General features: G+C 63.9%; 9 protein-coding genes across 9 annotated transcripts; 5 read left to right on the top strand and 4 right to left on the bottom strand.

Moving 5' to 3' along the window:
• Positions 1 to 115: 115 nt before the first annotated feature.
• JCM10292_001510 (YciI family protein) lies at positions 116 to 752 on the bottom strand (the record flags this gene model as incomplete). Its single annotated transcript, XM_076649328.1, has 5 exons — positions 116 to 157; positions 238 to 383; positions 466 to 527; positions 587 to 641; positions 701 to 752. The coding sequence occupies 5 exons, from the start codon at positions 750 to 752 to the stop codon at positions 116 to 118; spliced, it is 357 nt and encodes a 118-aa protein (XP_076505127.1).
• Positions 753 to 874: 122 nt separating this feature from the next.
• Positions 875 to 2,273, bottom strand: JCM10292_001509 (uncharacterized protein; the record flags this gene model as incomplete). The annotated part of the gene is made up of 5 exons (XM_076649327.1): positions 875 to 893; positions 1,257 to 1,659; positions 1,718 to 1,796; positions 1,871 to 2,131; positions 2,214 to 2,273. 5 exons carry the CDS (start codon positions 2,271 to 2,273, stop codon positions 875 to 877), a joined length of 822 nt encoding a protein of 273 aa, XP_076505126.1.
• A 237-nt stretch (positions 2,274 to 2,510) lies between these two features.
• On the bottom strand, positions 2,511 to 4,074 carry JCM10292_001508 (uncharacterized protein; the record flags this gene model as incomplete). The annotated part of the gene is made up of 5 exons (XM_076649326.1): positions 2,511 to 2,790; positions 2,862 to 3,181; positions 3,253 to 3,363; positions 3,418 to 3,891; positions 3,946 to 4,074. 5 exons carry the CDS (start codon positions 4,072 to 4,074, stop codon positions 2,511 to 2,513), a joined length of 1,314 nt encoding a protein of 437 aa, XP_076505125.1.
• Positions 4,075 to 5,021: 947 nt separating this feature from the next.
• AGC1 (citrin) lies at positions 5,022 to 8,258 on the top strand (the record flags this gene model as incomplete). The annotated part of the gene is made up of 14 exons (XM_076649325.1): positions 5,022 to 5,031; positions 5,369 to 5,700; positions 5,781 to 5,950; positions 6,012 to 6,240; positions 6,301 to 6,612; positions 6,690 to 6,744; positions 6,804 to 6,826; positions 6,899 to 7,030; positions 7,105 to 7,239; positions 7,300 to 7,487; positions 7,570 to 7,778; positions 7,866 to 7,942; positions 8,007 to 8,133; positions 8,206 to 8,258. The coding sequence occupies 14 exons, from the start codon at positions 5,022 to 5,024 to the stop codon at positions 8,256 to 8,258; spliced, it is 2,052 nt and encodes a 683-aa protein (XP_076505124.1).
• Positions 8,259 to 8,813: 555 nt separating this feature from the next.
• Positions 8,814 to 9,439, top strand: JCM10292_001506 (YciI family protein; the record flags this gene model as incomplete). Its single annotated transcript, XM_076649324.1, has 4 exons — positions 8,814 to 8,944; positions 9,012 to 9,073; positions 9,138 to 9,283; positions 9,350 to 9,439. 4 exons carry the CDS (start codon positions 8,814 to 8,816, stop codon positions 9,437 to 9,439), a joined length of 429 nt encoding a protein of 142 aa, XP_076505123.1.
• Positions 9,440 to 9,653: 214 nt separating this feature from the next.
• Positions 9,654 to 11,874, bottom strand: JCM10292_001505 (alpha/beta hydrolase; the record flags this gene model as incomplete). Its single annotated transcript, XM_076649323.1, has 5 exons — positions 9,654 to 9,945; positions 10,012 to 10,082; positions 10,147 to 10,546; positions 10,604 to 10,689; positions 10,759 to 11,874. The coding sequence occupies 5 exons, from the start codon at positions 11,872 to 11,874 to the stop codon at positions 9,654 to 9,656; spliced, it is 1,965 nt and encodes a 654-aa protein (XP_076505122.1).
• Positions 11,875 to 12,412: 538 nt separating this feature from the next.
• On the top strand, positions 12,413 to 15,532 carry LYS9 (saccharopine dehydrogenase (NADP+, L-glutamate-forming); the record flags this gene model as incomplete). The annotated part of the gene is made up of 10 exons (XM_076649322.1): positions 12,413 to 12,429; positions 12,541 to 12,632; positions 12,727 to 12,777; positions 12,839 to 12,851; positions 12,934 to 12,956; positions 13,043 to 13,179; positions 13,244 to 13,266; positions 13,324 to 15,133; positions 15,236 to 15,334; positions 15,404 to 15,532. 10 exons carry the CDS (start codon positions 12,413 to 12,415, stop codon positions 15,530 to 15,532), a joined length of 2,394 nt encoding a protein of 797 aa, XP_076505121.1.
• Positions 15,533 to 16,151: 619 nt separating this feature from the next.
• JCM10292_001503 (GNAT family N-acetyltransferase) lies at positions 16,152 to 16,699 on the top strand (the record flags this gene model as incomplete). Its single annotated transcript, XM_076649321.1, has 2 exons — positions 16,152 to 16,417; positions 16,480 to 16,699. The coding sequence occupies 2 exons, from the start codon at positions 16,152 to 16,154 to the stop codon at positions 16,697 to 16,699; spliced, it is 486 nt and encodes a 161-aa protein (XP_076505120.1).
• A 2,141-nt stretch (positions 16,700 to 18,840) lies between these two features.
• Positions 18,841 to 20,049, top strand: JCM10292_001502 (uncharacterized protein; the record flags this gene model as incomplete). Its single annotated transcript, XM_076649320.1, has 1 exon — positions 18,841 to 20,049. The coding sequence occupies one exon, from the start codon at positions 18,841 to 18,843 to the stop codon at positions 20,047 to 20,049; it is 1,209 nt and encodes a 402-aa protein (XP_076505119.1).
• Between the last annotated feature and the right edge of the window lie 1,110 nt (positions 20,050 to 21,159).

The raw sequence follows: 21,159 nt of genomic DNA, 5'->3' as shown, positions 1-21,159 counted from the left end.
GTCATTGCTGCTCAGCGTGGGCACTGGAAGCGAAGAAGAAGGAAAGCAGTCTCTCGCGCAATTCTCGTAGCTTGTTTGTCTCGACAGATCATATTCTAGAACACATGGTTTTACGCTAAGGCTTCGACCCAGAGACGGCGACGGCCGTGATCGTGACCTGCGGCGACAGAATGATCAGCACCTCAGCCGTTTGGACAGAACATGCCCAATAGCGAAGCGCGCAACCCCTGTGCGTACCCTGCTCATGTCCCATGCGCCGCCCTTGGCGTAGACGTCGCGGCTCAAGCGCTCGCGCGCTTTGTCGACCGACTCCTCGCGGAGGAGGTACCACGATCCCGTCATCTTGGTGCGCGTGTCGTCCGAGAAGGTTGCGCCGGCTTGCACTGGGTTGCATAGAAGTGAGAGTGCCAGTTTAAAACTTGTCAAGTGAGCTTGGCTCGAGCGAGGGAAGGAAGCGGGACCAACGAATCCAGCCGACCTCGCGGCCCGCCTTGGACTGCTCGAGGTGAGTCGGACGGATCTCGAGGCTGCGGATAAGACGGCGTGAGTAACCATGCGTCCAGTCAGCAGATTCGAGAGCACAAACCGCTTCGAGCCTTCAATAAAGTCAGGGACGTTGCAGAGGTAGGTGCGAAGCTCGTCTGTGGCGGCAAAGGCGATCAGTTCAAGTCGCGAAACTTTGTCGCAGCTCTAAGCGCACCGATCGGCTTTGTCAAGGGCTCAGCCCAGGGGTTTTGCGGTGGTGCAGACATGGCGAAGGTGCGGACGAGCGGCAAAGTGGGGAGGCGGTGGGAGAAAGGGAGACGAGCGGCGGCTGGGGCGGCGCGCACAGCAGCGAGCATGGAAGAGGAACGAAAGTCACGCGCGAGCCTGTCTAGTTCGGGAAGCTGGCGCTGGTGACCAAGCCGCGGTCCCGAAGATCCCGGTTCGTCGTTCGCCGCGCCGTTGTCCCTCGACAGCGGCTTTATGTCTACGCCAAGTTCGTGTAGGCGGCTGATAGGCGGCACTGCACGACTTCGGAGCCTCGCTGCGTCCCGCTGTGCTCTCCAGCGCTCTCCACTTGCTGCTCTCTCCTCTTCATCAGTCCTTGCGTCTTCCGCTCTGCGCAGGCCTGGATGCTGCTTGACTAGGTTTGCGATGGCCGAGAATTACCATAATGCGCTCACAAAGGCTCAAAGGAGCAAGACTCGTATACATATCGCCGGCTCGTCGCTCCGAACTTCCGCATCATCCTGGCTGCACCCTTTGATCCGCACAAAAGGGCCGCTTCAAGCCTCTGCCGCCGCCGCGCTCCGAACGCCCCAGCCTGCGCCGTGATCGTCCGCTGCACGGTGACCACCTGGGTCACGGTGCTCACGGCGCCGCCGTTGCCCGTCACCGTCACCGTCTGCGTCTCGGCGTACGTCGTCGCGTACACGATCTCGGTGCGCGTCGTCGGCGGCGCCGCCTGCGAGACCGTGATCACCGGGCGCGACGTCGCTCCTCCGCCTGCGGCCGTCAGCGTCACGGTCGAGCCGCCGATGGTCTGAACGACCGTCGCGACCGAGGCGCTGTTCCCTGTCACAATTACGGGGATGTACGAGGTCGACGGGTCGGCCGTGATGACCGAGTTGAGCGTCGACATCGATGTGACGGTCGAGGCGGCACCTCCGTCTGCATCTGCCAGAGCGCGCTGAGGTCAGGCTGCGCGCGCCTTGGCGGCACGAAGATTACTCACTCGCATTGGCAGCATCGGCTTTCGAGTCGCCGCTGTCCCTCGTCCCCAACCCAACCCCGAGTCCGACTCCCAAGCCTAGCTACGCGCGAACAAGGCGGAAGTGACTCAGCCACGGCCCGTCGCGATGCACTCCGACCTCAAGGGTTTACTCACCGCGATGAGCAGCCCGATGACGAGCGCCGCGATGCCCGCCGTGGTGAGGTACCACGGCGTCCTCGCGCTCTTGCCGCTCGAGCTCCGCCCGACCGTGCTCAGCTGCGGGGCCGACCTCGCGCCCCCGACGCCGCTGCCCGACACGGCCGTGCCCGCGCCCGACCGGTCCCCTGCCGTGCCCGGGGCGAACGAGGTCGCGCCTGCCGAGGGCCCGCGACGAGGAGCGGCGGTGAGAAGGTCCTTATCGTACTGGCCAGGCGGCTGCGGTTGTGCGGGACGTTAGAGAAGCACCTCAGGATGGCCTGGTAGCCGGATAGGGCAGGAGGAAGGGACACGGACGCACGACGGTATTCCCGCCCGTCGCGCGGAAGGGATCAATCACGTCGCTCTCGCGCTGCGCCATGCTGAGCGGGGCCGAGTGAGCGAAATGTAAGTGCGGAAAGTAACGAGCGACGAGGGTGAGTGGCGAGAAGGAGCGAAAGGAGAAGGCGCACGCTAGCCCAGCCGGGGACCGGAGAGAGGAGACGCAGAACGAGCGGGTGGAAAGTCCGACAGGGACGGCCTGAGCGCGGCGAACCAGGGTTTGAGCGTACTCTCGCCGCAACAGCAAGTGGAAGGGTAAATTCTGCAAGTCGCGCAGCTACACCAGCTCTGCATCGAGCTCTGCGCTGCGCCTCCGCCGTTCCCGCAACAGCGCCTCGTCTGCCGCCTGCATCGCCACGCCGGTTGCCAAAGCGCGCTTCTCCTCCCCGTCCAGCATTGTTGGCTCGATAGTGCGATAGCCAAGAGAAGAGGCAAAAGAAGTGGCTGTTGCCGAGGCGGAGGAGGCGGTGGCAGAGTCGCGGCGGGAAGCGAAGAGGTCTTCGAGCAAGTTGGCGACGACGAGTAGGGGCAGTAGGGCAAATACGGCGATGATGATCCTGCAGAATTGGCGGTCAAGCTTGAAATAACGAGCAGACAGAGACAGCTGAGTTGGAAAGAGAGAACGCACCATCTCTCCCTGTGCCCCCTCGACAAGCTCGCCTCGACCTCCCTGACGCCCTCGCGCCCATCCGCGGCGATTTCGTCAAACAGCCGGTGCGACCACCCGACGCGGCCAGAGCGCTGCTTTGCCTCGCGCAATATGGCGGCTTTCCAGTCGGGCATGCGCCGGCCAGAGTTGGTCACGCCGACGGGGGTTGGGCTGTCTCGAGGCGCGACGTGCCAGAGAGAGCTGCCGTCGGTGTGGACGTCTGGAGGGAGGTGAGAAGCGGGATAGAGCGGTGGAGCAGTGCGAGGACGGAAGGTTGCCGGCGAGGCATCCGCTTTGACCTGCCGAGATGCGGTGAGTATGCGCTTGATCTGCTCGCTAAGCGATCGACGGGCGAATAGAAAAGGCGTACGGCTTGCGGGATAGTGAGCGATTTGAGGTTGTCCAGCAGGCTCGACAGGATTGAGAAGGGGTTCTCGACGAGCCAGCGCGACAGTTCCACCGTGTCCTTCGTCAAAAGGTGCTGGCGATGCAGCGTGAGCACAAACACACAGCTATGTGATGAACGCGTACGCACAGGAAAGGACCGGGTGCCGGGCACGAGGTAGTCGCCCAGTCGCTCCGGCTCGTCTGCGCCCGCTCCCTCCCCTCTCCTCTCCCTCCTCCTCCGGTCCTTCCTTTCCCCCCGCGCCTCGCGCCTGACCATCTTCACGCGCCTCTCCAAGCGCCTCACCAGCCCGTCCACCTCCTCCCTCCGCTCGTCCAGCTCGCCCGCCTCGCTCCCGACCGCGCGCGTGTCGCGCTCTCGCAGGCGGAACGCGCCGCGCTGACACGCCAGACGGACGCGCTCTTCCTCGCCCCAGAGCGTCCAGATGTCGGCGTCGCTGCGGCGCAGGAGGTCTGCGGCGGCGAGGAGCGCGTCGCGCAGTGTGAGGGCAAGGTTGGGCGTAGAGAGGTCGTTCGGGTGCAGCGCCGAGAGGCGCGTCGAGTGCGAGAGGATCGTGTTGAACAGGGAAGAGAGGTCGTCGAGGGATCGGTGCGCGGCTGTGGCCTGCGAGAGGGTTCAGTGAGAGAGGCAAAAGGCGCGAGAGGGAAGAGAGTGTACCGCATCGTAGAACCGTGAGACGCAGACCTGCAGTGTGGCTTCGTCTGCTTCGTCCTTGGTAGAAGAACTGTCGCTCGAGTGAGGCGACAAAGAGCGTGCGCTCGCACTCGTGCGGAACGGACGTTGCATGCAAGCGGGTGAGGGAGGCTCGTTCGAAAAGGCGGTCGAGCAGGCCAGCGGGAGCATGTGCAGTCAGCAGAGGACAACGCAGAAGCCGGCGACACAGCAAGAGTTCAGGAGAAGCAGAAGCAGGACCCACGGAGGGTCCGCAAACGGGGCGGACAGGAGAGGATATTACGGAAACCACCTCGTCTGGCGCGGCGCGCGCGACTTCGCCCCTTTTTCGCGCCCCAGCAAGTAAAGCCGGAGGGGCCAGGCGTAGTACGAGCTTGTAGCACTAGGTCTACCAAGCACGCACAGTGAATCCGAGCGCTTCCGGTCGGCGCGTTGCAAGGCGAGCGAGACGCGACTCCGCACCAGGGCTGGCGGGGGCTCTCCTGCATGCGGGCACAGACGGAACGGGCCCGAATTCACGGCGCGTGCTCGACTGGACTAGTGCTACAAGTTGGCATGCGCCCTGTATCCTCTGGCTGCACTTGTTGAGGCGCGAAAAAGGTGCTGTGCCGCGCGCGCTCCGCCAGACGAGGTGGGTTCCGTAATAGAGCAGGAGGAAGAGCGAGCACCGCCTCGCTCGCAGAGATGAGCGTGTTGCACGGTGCCATCGATCCGAACGAGCGGGAACAAGCCAGCGTGGCTTCCGGCATCGACAGGACGGCAAAGCGAGAAAGGCGGGGCGGTGAGGGGCTGTGTGTGGAGAGAAGGAGGAGAAGCGGGAGAAGGGCGGCAGCGCGGCGAGCGGAGCAAAGGACTGCGTGAGACTGCCTCGCGTGCACTCTCCTGCCCTGCACACGCCCTTGCCCGCGGCACCAGTCCTGCAGGAAGCACAGGCTGAGGGGCCGGGCTCTTCCGGGCGGACGCTCTCCTCTACTTCCGGTCGACGCACTGCTCGCGCGCATTCGCTCCGAGCTGCTTGCTCTTGCTCGAGTCGAGCCCTGTCTGGTCCTGTCTCTCTCGCCATGCTCAACCGTGCGTCTCTGTCCTGTTCGGCGTCGTGTGCTTCCGACCCGACACTCGTCAGGCAGCCGAGAGTCAACCTCTCGCGGCCTACACACGCCCGATACGCGCGTGGACGACGCGTGGACCGCCCAGCACACGCTCTAGCGGAGCTTGCGCGCGCTCGGACGGACCAAGGAGGGCGAGGCGAAGCTGGCAGCGGCTGCTTGCGGCTGCTCGCATGCGCCTGCACTTCCGCGGCTGCGCCATGGCGGGCACGACGAGCGCAGCCGACGACGAGGCAGCGTCTGCAGAGCTCGCAGCAGAGCTCTCGAGCTGACACTCGGCTCGTCTGCGTTACTCGACACAGCCTCCCCCCTCTCCTGCGACAGCTCGCCGCAGAGTGTCGGCGCTCCCGCCGCCCTTGCCGTCAAGGCCGAGTACACGACGCCGAGCGAAGTCGACCGCTGGCGCAAGACGTTCGACCGCTTTGCGACGCGCGACTCGATCGGCGGCGTCAGCTACCTCACCGAGCCCGACTTTGTCTCTGCCGTCGCGCCCGAATCCGACTTTGCCAAGATCAGTCGCCAGCAGTACGGCATCCTCTTCAACGTCGCCGACCGGAGACGGAGTGGCCGTGTCGTCTGGGAGGACTTTGTCGCTTTCCAGGAGCTCCTGAAATCGCCTGCGGCCGACTACGACGTGAGTCTTCGCATGACACTTCAGCGCGACTCCAGCCACTTTGGCTGCTTTTGCTGATAGCTTGTGCGGAACGTCTGCAGATTGCTTTCCGCGTCTTCGATCAGAACCACGATGGCCAGGTCAAGTTCGACGAGTTCAAGGCCGTCTTTCAGTCGATGCGCGCTCCGGATGCGATCCCGTTCGACTTTGACAGTCCCTGGGTCAAACTCTACCTTGGCAAGGCTGACGGCGGTCACGTTCTTGGCTTCAAGTGCGTTGCGCAGTTGGCGGGTCTTCCAACTGAAACGCTGACCGGACCTTGCCTCCCGCAGCGAGTTTACCCAGCTCATCAAGGGCCTGCAAGGCGAGCGCCTGCGGCAAGCCTTCCGCCATTTCGACCAGAACCAGGACGGCTACATTGACAAGCGCGAGTTCAAGCGCATTATCTACGAGCTCGCGCGTCATAAGCTTTCGGACGCCGTCCTCGAGAACCTCGACAAGCTCGCCGAGGTCGTGCCCGGCGGCAAGATCAGCTACTCCGAGTGCATCGCCTTCCACAACGTGCGTTTCTCACCCTCCTCGAGCCTCGCCCGCCAGACTGACGCGTCGCCTTCTGCGCAGGTCATCCGCGAGATGGACCTCGTCGAGAAGGTCGTGCGCGAGTCGTGCGCGCGCTCGCCAGACGGCAAGATCACCGCGCTCGACTTTACGAACCACGCGGCGCGCACGATGCGGTACGGCACGTTCTCGCCGATGGAGGTCGCCATCATCTTCCACTATGCGCGCCTTGGCGCCACGGGCGAGGACAAGCCGCGCCTCGGCCTGAGGGACTTTGGGAGCTTGCTCGACGCAAAGTGGGGCCCGCCGAGGACGCAGCAGCAGGAGAAGGGCAAGGGCAAGGCGACCGGGACTGCCATGCACGAAGTGGGCAAGGTGCGTTGCAGTGCTTCTTCAGCATGTGCGCCCTTTGCTGGACGACGCTGATCCTCGACTTTGTTGTGTACGCAAAGTCGGCGTACTACTTTGGTCTCGGCGGTATCGCTGGCGCGCTGGGCGCGACGGCTGGTACGTTTGCAACCTGCTCTTCTCTTTCCCGCAGAGTATGACTCCTCCTTCTTTCGCAGTGTACCCGATCGACCTCACGAAGGTTTGCTGCTCATGTCCTGGACTTCGCTTGAGGCATGCAGTCTGACCCCGTCCTCGCCCGCCATCTGCGCAGACCCGCATGCAGAACCAGCGTTCCAAGGTTGTCGGCGAGGTGCTGTACAAGAACTCGCTCGACTGCGTCAAGAAGGTGTACAAGAACGAGGGCTTCACGGGCTTCTACCGCGGTCTGCCGCCACAGCTCATCGTGCGTTCCAGCCACCGGCCTGTCCTCCGCCTCGTTTCGCCCTTCTGACTATCAGTCGCTGCCTACATGCACAGGGTGTCGCGCCTGAAAAGGCCATCAAGCTGACGGTCAACGACCTCGTGCGCGAGTACGCGACGGACAAGGAGACGGGGCGGATCAAGCTGCCCTGGGAGCTCGCTGCCGGTGGTCTTGCCGGAGGTTGCCAGGTCGTGCGTTCCTCCTTTCTGTTTCGCGACGATCTCCTGTGCTGAAGACTCTCGCTCGCGCAGATCTTCACCAACCCGCTCGAGATTGTCAAGATCCGCCTGCAGATGCAGGGCGAGAATGCAAAGGTGACGGGCGCGCCGCGACAGTCTGCCGCGCAGATCGTCAAGAGCTTGGGTCTCATCGGCCTGTATCGCGGTGCGGCGGCGTGCTTGGCGCGCGATGTGCCGTTCTCGGCCATCTACTTCCCGGCGTGCGTTTTTTCTGCTGTGTCCAAGCTAGAATCGCAATCTGCTTCGAGCTCGATAACCTGACCTTTTGCTGTTCGTGCACAGACACGCGCACCTGAAGAAGGACGTCTTCCACGACGGGCGCGACGGCAAGGTCCTGTCGTACGGCGAAGCGCTCGCGGCCGCCGCCATCGCCGGCATGCCCGCCGCGTACCTCACCACGCCCGCCGATGTCATCAAGACGCGCCTGCAGTCCGAGGCGCGCAAGGGCGAAACGCACTACAAGGGCATTGGCGATGCGTTCCGCAAGATCCGTGAGTTGGCCCTTTCCTGACATTCGGGTCCCTGTGAACGCCCCTCATCGGTTCCGAGACTGACTTTCAGTCGCTTGTCTATCGCAGTCGCCGAGGAGGGCGCTGCAGCGCTGTTCAAGGGCGGGCCCGCCCGTGTCCTCCGCAGTTCGCCTCAGTTCGGTGTCGTGCGTTCTCCTTTCCTCTCGTCAACCCGAAACTCCCTTCTGACCTTTCGGAAGCGCCCCGCAGACCCTTGTCGCGTACGAGAACCTCAAGAAGCACTTCCCCTTCCCCGAGCCGAACCAGAGCCTCATGGAGACGGTCCTCCCGCGCGAGGAGGAGATGGCTCGCGTGCGTGCGCGCAACGCGCTCAAGGGTGCGTCGACGATCTTTCGCTCCTGCCTTCAGGTCGGTCCTCGTGCTGACAGGGCGGTGCGTCTCTCCGCAGTCTTGCTCGACGTCGACACCAACTTCGGCAACACGCCTGCGGCGAAAAAGTAGACGCACGATCTCGTGCAGCACGAGGGACGGGTGGATCCACAGGAGGGCTAGACGGGGCGACTAGAAGGGCATGGCGGCAAAGGGAGGAGAGGAACGAACGAGGAGGCGGACGTCACTTTATCTTGAGGTTTTCCCCCGCAGTGCGGCGCTTCCGACGAGCGCAATGGACAATATGCAACAAGCAGGCACATAAGTAAAGCACATCGCGCCCGACGCTCGGAAGCCGCGACTCTTCTGTCGCTTCGCCGCTGCATTCTTGCTTGTCCTTCTCCATGATCTTGCGTTTGCCACATATCTGCTCTTGTACGTCGCAAGCAGAGCATGTCGCTCGGAGAGCACAGCGCCGCGCCATGTCCCCTTATGATCAGCGGCGGTCGCGCAAAGCTGCCGGTTGACTCGTGCACCGGCTTCTCTGACGAGGCCGAGTTTGCCGTTCATGGAATACCTGCGACGTGGAAGGCTGTGCAGTGGTCTGGGCGATCCGCCCAGCCGTCGCGCACCCTGCCTGCCTGCCGTCTCTGCTTTTGCTCCTCTGCTGCTTGCTCGCACTCAACCATGTCTGGCCCTCCTCATTCTGCTCCCGCGCCTTACGGCCCAAACGTCTGGGACGTTCCTCTGCCAAAGCCGGCTGAGGAGATGAAGGTCTTCCAGGGCATCCTTCCGGACTTTGAGACTGGCAGCAGACGGTGCGCTCGCCGACTTCGCCTTCTCAACCCGATGCGGCGCAGCAGAATCTCACAATCTTCTCGACAGAATGGAGTGCCGCCCTGCGCACATCATCTACGCCAAGGTCGCTTATCAGCGCGGCTGGATCAGTTGCGCTCCCCTCGAAATGCCCTCTCGCTTCCTTCAGGCGCTGACTGCGAGACTACACCAAAGTCTCGGGCGGTGCCATTTTCCGCGACGAGGACAGCACCGAGATGGTCGGCAGCCACATCATTTTCCGCGCCCTCAATCTGCAGCATGCGAAGGAAATGCTGGCGCAAGACGTGTACGCAACGGGCGGCGCCTGGGATTTGAGCAAGGTACGTGCTTCCATGCCTTCTTGCCTCCCGCTCGTCGTGCGAGACTGATTCTTTCGTGTCTTGCAGGCCGAGCTCCGCCCGGTTGCGATCGCCCCGCTCGCGTCCGAGGGCGACGCAGCAGACTTTACGTCGTACCTCGAGAGCGCGAAAAAGTAGGGATAGCGAGCATGCTAGCGAAGATTGCGGCTTGGGACGCGAACCCACTGCTCGAGCCAGAGAGAGGAACGAGAGATGCGAAGTGACAACAGAAATATGCGAAGGAAGCATGAACAGAAGTCTACGGCAACAAGAGAAAGAAACACCGCTCTCATCAACGCACATCACACCCTGAGCTCCTACCAACGGCTCCTGCGGTACCTGCCAGCTGCGCTCACGCCCGTGAAACCGCCTCGACTGCGCCCAAATTGCGCGGGATCTTCTCGCCGCGCTGCGTGCCCTTGGGAAGGACGCGCTCGAGCCACTGGAGCACGTCGATCAGTTCCTGCCCGCAGAACGTGTGGCCCATCGTCTCGTACGCGCGGAAGGTGACATCGGAAAGGTGGAGGCGGTAATCAGGGTACGTGTGGAAGAGCGAGGTTGACGGAATCGTTCCGTCTTCCCAGGCCGTCTTTGGGATGGATGCGGGGGAGAGGAGGGCGGCAGAGAGCACGCCGTCGTTGTAGCTGTAGACGAGGTGCGTTGGGAATGAGTCGTTGCCTCGAGCGAGGCAGAGAGACCGCGAAACGTACGAGAGATAGTCATCCTCCGTGCCGTGACCCCAGAAGACGGGCAGATCCTCGCGCCCCAGATCGTAGACGAGCTGTACAACAAATGTAGTCAGTGTCAGGCATGCACGGAGAATACCGGGTGCGGCGCAGGCTCACCTTGGCCATCTCTTCTCTTAACGGCAGGTACCCGCTGTAGACGATGAGCCCGCCAAGCCGCTCGGGGTGCGTCAAGCCCGTCAGGAGCGTCATGACTGCACCCTGCGAGAACCCGGCAAGGATGATCCTCTTGCTCGCCCACTCGCGCTCCTCCGTGGTCCCGAAGTCCTCGGGCGCTTCGTCCGGCGCCTCTCCCGCCGGTACGCTTGTCGCGCTCCCCCCACCGCGCCGGCGTAGGTTGCGGATCAAGCGCGCGCGTTCCTGCGCAATGATGCGGTTGAGTTGACGCGCCGTGCGGAACATGCCTTCGTCGTCTCGGTCCGATGGGTGGTACGGCCAGCCGCGGATGTTGTACCAGGCCGTCTTGGGCTCATCGTAGACGTCGACCTTGCGTTTTGGCCTGCAAAGTGACGGAAGGTTGGTTTGTGAAGCGAGACGAAGCGAGAGGGGAACGTACGCGAGGGGCACGACCCATCGAGTATTCGGCAGGCGCTTGTGCATGTTTGCCGGCATGAACGCGTCATTCTTGACCTGGCTCAAGCCCTGTAGTACGCCAAGGCACAGCATAAGTACTCGCGATCGCTCAAAGCGACGCCAGAGGAAGCCACGCACATGCAGAAAGATGATGGTCGACTCGTGGAGATGTCCCTTCTTTGCGTCCTCGACTTCGACAGTGACCATGTCCTCCGGAGCAGCCCACAGCTTCTCCGCGCGTCGGCGCCGGACAGCCGCAACCTCCTTCGGGCTCAGCCACAACCGGCCACTGCCTGCTGGCGGCACCTTGACGCTGGGTTCGTTGTTGTACGCTACGCGAGCAGGCGACGTGACCTGCCCCGATGCAGAGTCGTCTCTCTCACGGGTGGCGCTCCCTCCGCGATTGCTCAGACCCATTTCGACGGGGGCTGCGTGCTTCGGATCACGCGAGCCGTACACGCGCTCGAGGAGCTGCGATGCACGTGGCATCGGGGGCAGGTAGCGCGTCGGTGCCGGTGCGCGGCCGAGGAGGCGGAGGACGATGAGGAGGGTCAAGGCGCAAAGGACCCAGATCCGGAGCGACTTTTGCATGCGCCGAGAGGGGATGAGAGAGAAGGCTTGCTGGAAGCGTGACGAGCGGGGATTTCGGCCCGGGTTGCGTGCGGCGGCAGAGGCGGACGAGGCGAGGTAGCCGGGTTTGGGCGACTTGTTGGTCGGGGCGGTCGCGGGGCCGGTGAGAGGGAAGGACGGGCGGCGGAGGTCGGAAGGCTGGATGGCAAGGAGCGAGTCGGCGATTTTGGGCCGAGGAGCGGCACGGAAGCGCGAGAGGAGCCATGACCCGAGTCCGCTCGACGGCGATCCCTGCGTCCTGCGGCGTGCTGGCTGCTGAGCCGTTTGGCGTCCATCTGCTGCTGACCCACCAATCTGCCCCAGCGCGATGGATTCTCGCGCGTGCTGAAGATGCGCAGAGGAGGACGTCCGCTCGCAAGGCTGAGGCGCAGGGGCCAGCGCCACCACATGTTCAGGCGAGTGCGCCCCGTCTCCGTCGCCGAGCAGCGAGCGTCGGCGCACGAAGCGTGCCGGGACCGCCGCCCCGGTTGGTCCACCCGCTGTCGGCACCTGCGACTGCACGCCAAGTCCACCTGCTCCTGCTGCCGATCCTGCCCGCCGGCCTTCGTCCGCCCGTTCCTGGCCGCTCTGCGTCTGCTGCTGGACGCCGACGCTCACGGCGGCGGCGCGCACGAAGCCGGCCATCGTTGCGGGCGTTTGTCGGGCTGGTGTCGGGTTGCTCTGGGAAGACTGGGCCCCACTGCAGCGAGCCGCTGGGAGCAGAGGAGCGTGGAGCAGGTGCGCTAGCGGAGCGAGCGAGCAATCGACGACGCAGCAGTCGCTGCTCGCGCGAGAGAAGCAAGCCGGGACGCTTGAGCAAGCACTCGGGCAATCTCCAAGAACGAGAATACAGATGAAGCGCGGCGCTCCTGCCTGATCGGGCCCGCATCCAGCCAACCCCGGCCGGGCCTCGCCTCGGCCGTCCATTTCCGCGACCGCTGGGCTGCCTGTCCGGTAGATCCTTCCCTGCTCGTCTCGTTCGAAGAAAAAGTGCCTGCAGCTGTACCTGTGCCCTCGTACAACGCCAGCGGAAGCCGCGGCGCCGACGACACGACGCCCCAGCCTCGACGAACTTCTTGCGATTCGAGCGGGCACCTGCGAATCTCAGTCAAAGTATCGCGATGTGTGCTTCGTTCTACAGTGCTACGCTACCGTGTCGCAGCGGTGGGACAGGTCTTGCCGTATGTCGGTTGTATGTCGGTGCGCGGAAAGGCGTCGGCAAAGAGCGAATACGCGTAGCCAGCGTGCAATGCCAGTCTCGTAGTTTCGAGGAACACGAAAGCTGTATTGGCCCTCCTTTGCAGCCTGCAGAGCGGAGAGGTTGGACGCAGCTGCGCCCGACGAGGAGAGCCGCGAGACGGCGGCGGCGGTTGCTCCTCGCCCGGTTCTGCCCGCCGACCTTGGTGCGTGTGCGAGCGCCTACAGAGCGTGCCTGCACCAGCTGGGCCGCGCTGCAGTCCGTCCAGCCGTCCTGACCGTGGCCCAACTTTTCCCCAGCTCACCTCCCCGACAAGATGGCCGCCGAGCTCTCGCACCCGCTCATTGTTGGTGAGTATCGAGCTGCACGATCTGCACTGTAGAGCACGCTGACCTGACCTCCCACTCGCAGACGGCTGGTTCCGGTGCGCCCGCATCTTGCCGCGAAGGTCCCGCCGTGCACCGCACTGTTCGCTGACCCTGTCGCCTCGTTCGTGCGCACTGCAGCGAGATCTCGGAGCAATGGCCTGGTAAGCACGCCGCTTCCTCTCTGCCCTCAGCGTCCAAGCACGGTTCCCGACTCGGTTTCATGCTCGTCGCTGGCGGCTGACCGCAGGGGATGGTACTGCAGGTCAGGCCATGACGCTCCGTGTCGAGAAGGTCCTCCACGTCGAGAAGTCCCTCTACCAGGACGTCCTCGTCTTCAAGTCGACCGACCACGGCAACGTCCTCGTCCTCGACGGCGCCATCCAGGTGCGTTTCTCTCGAGCGCATTCTGTCGCTGCCGCGATTTCCTGACCTTCCGACTGTCCCGCAGTGCGTCGAGCGTGACGAGTTCTCGTGAGTGCGCCCTCGCTTTTATCTGCATCGGATCGAGGCTGACCATCTCGTCTGCAGGTACCAGGAGATGATCGCCCACCTCCCGCTCGCCTCGCACCCGAACCCGGAGAAGGTCCTCGTCATCGGCGGTGGTGACGGTGGTGTCCTCCGTGAGGTCCTCAAGCACCCGAGCGTCAAGTCGGCGACGCTCTGCGACATTGACGAGGCGGTCCCGCGTGTGTCGAAGCTCTACCTCCCGCACATGGCGGCCGGCTACGACGACCCGCGTGTCACCCTCTTCATCGGCGACGGCTTCAAGTTCCTGAACGACTACAAGAACGAGTTCGACGTCATCATCACCGACTCGTCGGACCCCGTCGGCCCGGCCAACTCGCTCTTCCAGAAGCCGTACTTCCAGCTACTCAAGGAGTCGCTCCGCGAGGGCGGCACGATCTCGACCCAGGGCGAGTGCATCTGGCTCCACCTCCCCCTCATCAACGACCTCATGTCGATGTCGCGCGGCCTCTTCGCCAAGGCTGAGTTCGGCTGGACTTCGATCCCGACCTACCCCTCGGGCACCATCGGCTTCGTCGTTGCTACCCTCGACGGCAAGCGCGACCTCCGCACGCCGGTGCGCGACCTTCAGGGCTGCCGCTACTGGTCGAAGGCCGTGCACAAGCAGGCCTTCACCCTCCCTGCTTTCGCGCAGGCCGTCGTCGACAAGAGCCTCCAGCCGGCTGCTCCTGCCGACGCGACCCCGAAGAAGGTCCTTCTCCTCGGCTCGGGCTTTGTCGCCCAGCCCGCCGCCGACTACGTCCTCCGCCGCCCGGAGAACTCGCTCACCGTCGGCTGCCGCAACGTCGCGACGGCCAAGTCGTTCGCTGCGTCGCTCTCGCGCCCCGCGAGCGCCATTGCGGTTGACGCGTCGGACGAGGCGTCGCTCGATGCCGCCATCAAGGAGCACGACCTCGTCATCTCGCTCATCCCGTACACCCAGCACGCCAACGTGATCAAGAGCGCGATCAAGTTCAAGAAGAACGTCGTGACCACGTCGTACGTCTCGCCGGCGATGAAGGCGCTCCACGACGAGGCCGTCGCCGCGGGCATCACCGTCCTCAACGAGATCGGCCTCGACCCGGGTATCGACCACCTCTACGCCGTCAAGACCATTGACGAGGTTCACCGTGCCGGTGGCAAGATCAAGGGCTTCTACAGCTACTGCGGCGGTCTTCCCGCCCCGGCTTCGGCCGACAACCCCCTCGGCTACAAGTTCTCGTGGTCGTCGCGCGGTGTCCTCCTCGCCCTCCTCAACTCGGCCAAGCTCTATGCCAAGGGCCAGCTCGTCGAGGTTGACGGCAAGGACCTCATGAAGCACGCCCAGCCGTACTTCATCAACCCGGCGTTTGCCTTTGTCGCATACCCGAACCGCGACTCGACTCCGTTCCGCGAGTTCTACGACATCCCCGAGGCCGAGGACCTCGTCCGTGGCACGCTCCGCTACCAGGGCTTCCCGGCCTTTATCAAGACGCTCGTCGACCTTGGCTTCCTCAACGAGTCGCCGGTCGACTTCCTCGCCAAGGGCGCCGCGCCCCTCGCGTGGGCCGAGGTGACGCAGCGCGCGCTCGGCGCGCAGGCGAGCGACGAGGCGAGCCTCATCGCCGCCATCAAGGCCAAGACGGCGTTCCCGTCCGAGGCCGAGGAGCAGCGCATCCTGTCGGGCCTGCGCTGGATCGGCCTCTTCTCGCAGACCGAGAAGGCCGAGCCTCGCGCCACCCTCCTCGACACGCTCTGCGGCACCCTCGAGGCCAAGATGCAGTACGAGAAGGGCGAGCGCGACATGGTCATGCTCCAGCACAAGTTCGTTGTCGAGAACGCCGACGGCACCCAGGTGAGCTAGCCTATCTCGCTGCTCCCGTTCACCACGCGCGCGTTGGTCGATCGTCAAGCTTGATGAGCCACCGTGAGCTGACGTAAACACTCGCTTCTAAAGGAGACCCGCACGTCGACCCTCCTCGACTACGGCGCGCCCACTGGCACTGGCGGCGCCTCGTCGATGGCCAAGCTTGTCGGTGTTCCCTGCGGTATTGCTGTGAGTCGAGACTGTCAGCTCCTTACCTGTCTCGGGCGTTTTTGACCAGACTCGTTTTGCCTCACGCAGGTCCAGCTCGTCCTCGACGGCAAGATCAGCAAGCGCGGCATCCTCGCGCCCTACACCATGGACATCGTCACCCCTCTCCTCGAGGCTGTCGAGGCCGAGGGCATCACCCTCGTCGAGAAGACGCTCTAAGCGATTGAATGCAAGGAGGACGGGCTGTACTTCCTGACTCGGGCAAAAAATGCATGTTCAGTAGAGACATTCCCGCTTCTAGTGAGAGTCGCCGTGCGGGCCGAGTGTGGTAGCTGTGTAGCTTGTTGTGAGAATCGGTTCGTCGCGACGAGGGGAAGACACGAGGCAAGATGCAAATGGTGGTCTCCCTTACCTCGTCCTTTCGCCGCTTGCCCTGCTCCGTGCTGATGAGATACTTGGTGTCCTGACGGACGCCTGATCTGCGCATCAAAGCTCTGCTCTGACCGGGACAGAGGTTCCGCCGCCGCTCATCTCTCGACCGCTTGGCTCGCTCTCGCTCCTCTGCGCCTGCATCAGCTCGCTTGCGCTCTGACACACGAGATGCCACAATCACGTACGAAGCTGCCTGTCACTGTCTCAGCCGTCGAAGAGGCGGACCTGCTCGAGCTGGTGAGCCGCTCCCCCACTTCCTCCCGATCGCCTTTCAGCACGCTGAACGACTCGCGCGACACAGGCAGAGGGACAGTACTTGGCTTTCGGCGAGCGACTCTACGGCGAGACGGAACCGGTGGCGAACCGCGCGCCTGACGATGCTCGGTACCGCCGCGCTGCCCGTCGAATGCTCCCCCTCATTCGCCGAACCGACACGCTTGTGACCAAAGCTACCGTCCCCGGGCCGGACGGCGACAAGCCTATCGTAGCGGGCATGGCGTTCTGGCACCTGCCCGGCGCAGCTGTTGACAATCTGCAGAAGCGGAAACCGGCGGACGAGAAAATTGAGGAAGAGCGCGAGGCATGGGAGCAGGTCGACTGGGAGAAGTGGAACGGCATGCTTGAGAAGTACGACGTCGTACGGCGCCAGGTCATGGGCGAGGAGCCGCATTGGTGCGCACGACCTTCCCCTCGTCCTCCTCATTCTTCGAGAAACTCAACCCTGCTTTGCACAGGTACCTCGGACCGCTTTGGACACATCCGGACTACCAGGGTCAGGGTGTCGGCGGCGCCCTCTTGCAATACGCCATCAGCCTTGCCGAGGCCAGCGGCGCACCAATGTACCTCGAGGCGAGCCCGGCAGGTCAGCCCGTCTACGCTCGCTATGGCTGGCAGCGGGTCGGAGGGACCGAGACCGTGATGATACGCAGGTCGGAGGTCAAGGCGCAGCAGTAGAGGCTGCGCGCAAAGCTTGCAATTGACTGTCGGAATGAAGCAACCAAGGCCATCTGCGCGTGTTCCTCGCTACATGTCTGTGTCTGCGCGCCTCTCCCGCTTTCTCTGCTGCCTTTGGAAGCACTCCTTATGCTTTGTCGCGAGTACGCGCTTGCAAAGAGACGCTGTACGGCGCTCGAGCCCCTCGTTCTCGACCGAACGCAAGACAAAGGCGGACAGGCCTCTTCCTCGCCTTGTTTGCGTTCCTGCTCTGATGCTCTGCGTAACAATCACATGTTCGACCGGCAGTCGCTACTACAGCCAGCATCGTGCGACCACGCGCATCCCTTCTTCCGTCCGTCCGCCGCCGAGTTCGCCGCCGCAGCGCCGCTTCCCCACCTGCAGCGCCCTAGCAACTAGGGAGAATCACATGGGCGACACCACATGCTACGGCAGCACAGGAGTTGGCCACCAGGCGGACGGTGGGCTCTTCAGACAATGCTCCCGTCGTCGGGGCGCTCCGAGGCTCCAGCGCGACAAGCTTGCTTTCATGTATCTCGCTCTTCGAGGGTTGTTCTATGCTCGAGCCTTCCTGCGCTCACATGTGCCGAGCTGATTCGGCGAACGAGGCCGCCTCGCGAGCGGAGGCTCGAGGAGCGCCCGATGATATCGCAGTGCGTTTCATTGAGGAGACCCAGCCCTGCGGCGGCGCTGCTTGCCGGAGAAGGGCCCTGCAGATCCTTCTTAGACGGACTGCGGTGGTCGGGCTCCGAAGGAGCGATGCGAAGGGCGCGTGGCAGCCCATCACGCTCATCACACGTCCGCGATGGGCTCATTTCCTCGTCACGCCGGCAATCTCGTCTCATCGTCTGTGCGCCGTGATCAAGTTTGTATGCGCTCGTGCTGTGGACGGTACATTCAGACACCGTTGTTGCGGGGCTGGCCCTTGCAGGCGCAACCAGGCGCGGATGAGCGACCGCCCCCCGTTACGGGGCTCTCGGAAGGTCGCCATCGCAGATTATGGCTAGCTAGGTTAGCCTGAACGTCTGGACAGGTGGAGTATGAGGGCGCTTCACAATAAGAGGCTAGTGAAATGCTGGACCCTCCCGCTGGAGTCGAGGATCGCCTCCTCCGGGAGACTGTCGATACCTAGGTACGCAGCGGTCGCTGTTTCGAGCCAGGTTCGGACTGCTCGCGCGCTTTCGGGTCCGGTCGCGTTCCAGAAGCCACCCAAGTCAGGGTATGCAGTGTGATGCGCCGCCGTTTGGTCGAGAGGCAGGCGGCAGTAGGGCAGCAACTGCTACGAGACGGGCCTGATCACAGCGTGGCAAGGCCTTCTCGACGCTGAAGGGCTGCGCAGAGCTGATCGCTGCCCTCTGGCGCCGGTGCGAACCCGTGTGCTCGGCGAGACCAGGAGGTGCTGGGGCGCGGCGCGACGTGAGCGTTCTCTTCGGACTGGGCCTGGTCGGCAGAAGGGTCGGATCGCAGAGAGTCGCCGTGCGGGGTAGTGATCGGTGCATGTGTGGAGCTCGCACGAAGCAGCTGAGCGGCACAAGCGATAGGAGTGCTGCTGCAAGCTCCTCGAGGAGTCCAGGGGTGCGCTACTCCTGCCAGCCATCCTCGGTGGCCTACTCCTGCTCTCTGTGAGCCTCAGGCAGTCAGAGAGACGAGCAGGCGGGCTCAGGCGCGCCTGTCACTTCGCTCTCTCGCACACCCTTCGGCCGCCCTGCCCCAGATTGTCCCTCGGCGCTCACCCCGCTTCCGCTCCACGCTTCTCGCGCACTCTGCACCGACTGCGCCGGACCTTCGCCTTTCCTTCCTGCTCCCTCGTCCTCCTCTGCTCCTCCGCCGCCGCCAACTGCGCCAGGTCTCTGACTCTCTGGGTTCGGTTCTCGCCCATCCGCCTCTCTCCGTCGCCGTCGTATCTCTCGCACGCTCGGCAACCTCTCGCACATTCACCCACCCTCGAACCCGGTCGTCACGTTTGCTCGTTGTCGACTCGTGCATCTTTCTCCCTGCATCTTCAGTACAGGTACGCAGATTCAGCTCAGTATGGCCGCGCGAGCGCGCGCTCGCGAGCAAGAGCTGACCTTCGCCTCCTCGCGTGCCACGGCTTTGATGTGCCCAGCTTCCGACCTTTGGCATTCAGCATGATGGCAACCATGGCTATGGCGCGCAACGCTTCTTTCGGCGCGGTCAGCGCAGGCGAGGACCGCCGCGACGTCGTTCTCGAGGGCGTCTTCATCCACCCGGACCACCTCGCGCAGGGGTTCAGCTTCGACGACGACGCGAACGAGGCGGCCGAGTCCGACTCGTCGAGTCTCATCGGCTACGAGATGGACGACACGCCCGTCACGGCGCTCACGGGGCTCGCCTTGAGCTGCGCGACCTCCGCGCAGGAGGAGACGCAGGACTACTTCGCGCCGCGGCCAGGCTCGTCCAACCTGTCGCCGTTCTACACCGACTCGACCACGTCGTCGGACGCCTTCTCCTCGCTGGCAGCGACACCGTCTCCGTCCTCTTCGGCTGCGACGACGCCGACGTGCGAGGCGGACCTCAAAGCGCCCACTTTCTCGCGCCGCTCCTCCACCTTGTCGATCTACACGGACGCGCCGTCGCCCGCCATTCCCGCGACATTCTCTTTCTCGGCGTTTTCGCAGCCCCAGTCGGCGCCGCTCGCCCGCGCACCGCGTGCACCCTCGCCGACACGCGTTCACCCCTACACGCGTCCCTCGGGTGCTGCCATGTCGCGCTCCGTGTCGTCGCCTGTCGAGACTCAGCGCCAGGTTGAAGACCGCCAGCGTCGCATGTCCCTCGCTGAGGGCGCCATGGATCAACGCGCTGTCAAGATGGCGCGCTCCCGCTCGACCGCGTCGTCGCCAACCTTGGGCAGCTTCCCTGTCTCGGCAAGCGCACCCATGTCGCGCACGTCGAGCGCGGGCAAGCCTCTCTTCTCGCCGCTCTCACAGCCCGCCGGCAACGACTGGTGCAGCCTGCCGATGCACTCGCCCGGCTTGGGCAGCTTCCCGTACCCGACCTCGCGCCCCTCACTGGCGCCGCTTCGCATCTCACGCGCTCAGTCGTACGCCGGCGTCGAGAATCATTCCGGCCCGATGGCCTCGAGCAAGCTCTACGAGCACCGCGCATCGCTGCCCGACATGCCGCTCGCCGCGTCGCCTGTATCTTCGCCGACGTCGCCGATGGTCCGCCAGAACCGCCGCCACTCGCGCCTCTTCCCGCTCACTCCCATCCTGCCCCAATCGCCCGAGCTCCCCGCCGGGTCGGCGCGCACTGCGCAGGTCGCGGCCGCGTCGACTCACGAGGCGCCCGTCGCGCCGAGGGTCCGCCTGCACCGCGGCATGACCTTCTAAACCACCGCGCCCGGTCCTCAGCTTCGCCAGCATGCACATACCCTGCATCATCCTCATCGTTCTTGTCCATACCCGCAACACTCATCATTCCATTCTCCCTTCATCCACTCATCGGCATCCATGTTCATCTCTCGCCGCATGTCTTCATACGCCGTCATCCTCATGGTTTCTCACCAGCATGTTCTCATATCCTTTCCGCTCTGTTCGAGAAGTCCCACATCCCATTTGCATATATCGGGCGTACCCAGGTCGTTTGCCACCCCTTGCTGTTTCCTCCTAGAAGTTCCCTTGAGACGCTGGTCGACGGCCTGTCCTTCGAGCATCAGCTTCCGACGTGTCGCTGCAAAATCGTACCCTCTCAACGCGTCCCGGCCGGCATGCTAGCGAGTGCGCTACCCGCGAGCTGAAAGCGGTGACCTTCTCAACCCGGCGACCGCCGCTGCCTTCGCACCCTTCGTCGTGTGCTCGTCCTCAGTCGCTGCATGCGCGAGTGCTCGTCTCGAACCCTGACACCCCTATCGCCGAGTCGTCCGATCGCCGACTCGCCGAGCACGAGAAGACGATCGCCCGGGCTTGCTTCGCGCGCAGCACGGGACAAGGCCACGCGAGCGTGTCGCATCGAAATGAAACCGGCTCGCGACCTTCTTCTGCTTTGCCCGCCCTTGCAAGGCTTCAACGGCCACGCTCCGAGGCACGACACTCCCGCATCGCGAGTCCGCGAGCCGCTGCAGAGACAATCTGCAACGACGCGGAAGACAAGTTCCGCCGCGAAAGACGGTTGCATGCGGGTGTGACGATCTGTGTTCCCTCCGACGCGCACTTTCCGACTCCGGGTCCCGCACGCCAGAGGGGTGCGATCTCCGCTTCGGGTTTCGTGCAGCGTCTCGCACGATCTGTACGGCTGCGCTTGTCGGCGAAGAAGCTAGGAGCAAGGCTCGCGCGACTTGACCGACGTGGGCAGGCTCGGAGCGGCGAGGTGCGTGACGGGAGAAGGCCGGTGTAAAGTAGATGCGCGTGTCGAAGCGGCGCTACCGGAGTCGCAGTCGCTGTATGCGATGGTGCGTCTCGGAACGAAGTGAGGAAGTCGACCGCGAAAGCACGTTCGTCAAT

This window comes from Rhodotorula paludigena (genome assembly GCF_050403205.1).
Source record: "Rhodotorula paludigena JCM10292 DNA, Rt_paludigena_JCM10292v1_ctg23, whole genome shotgun sequence".
Taxonomy (NCBI): Eukaryota; Fungi; Basidiomycota; class Microbotryomycetes; order Sporidiobolales; family Sporidiobolaceae; genus Rhodotorula; species Rhodotorula paludigena.
This window is presented reverse-complemented; position numbering and strand designations above follow the sequence as displayed.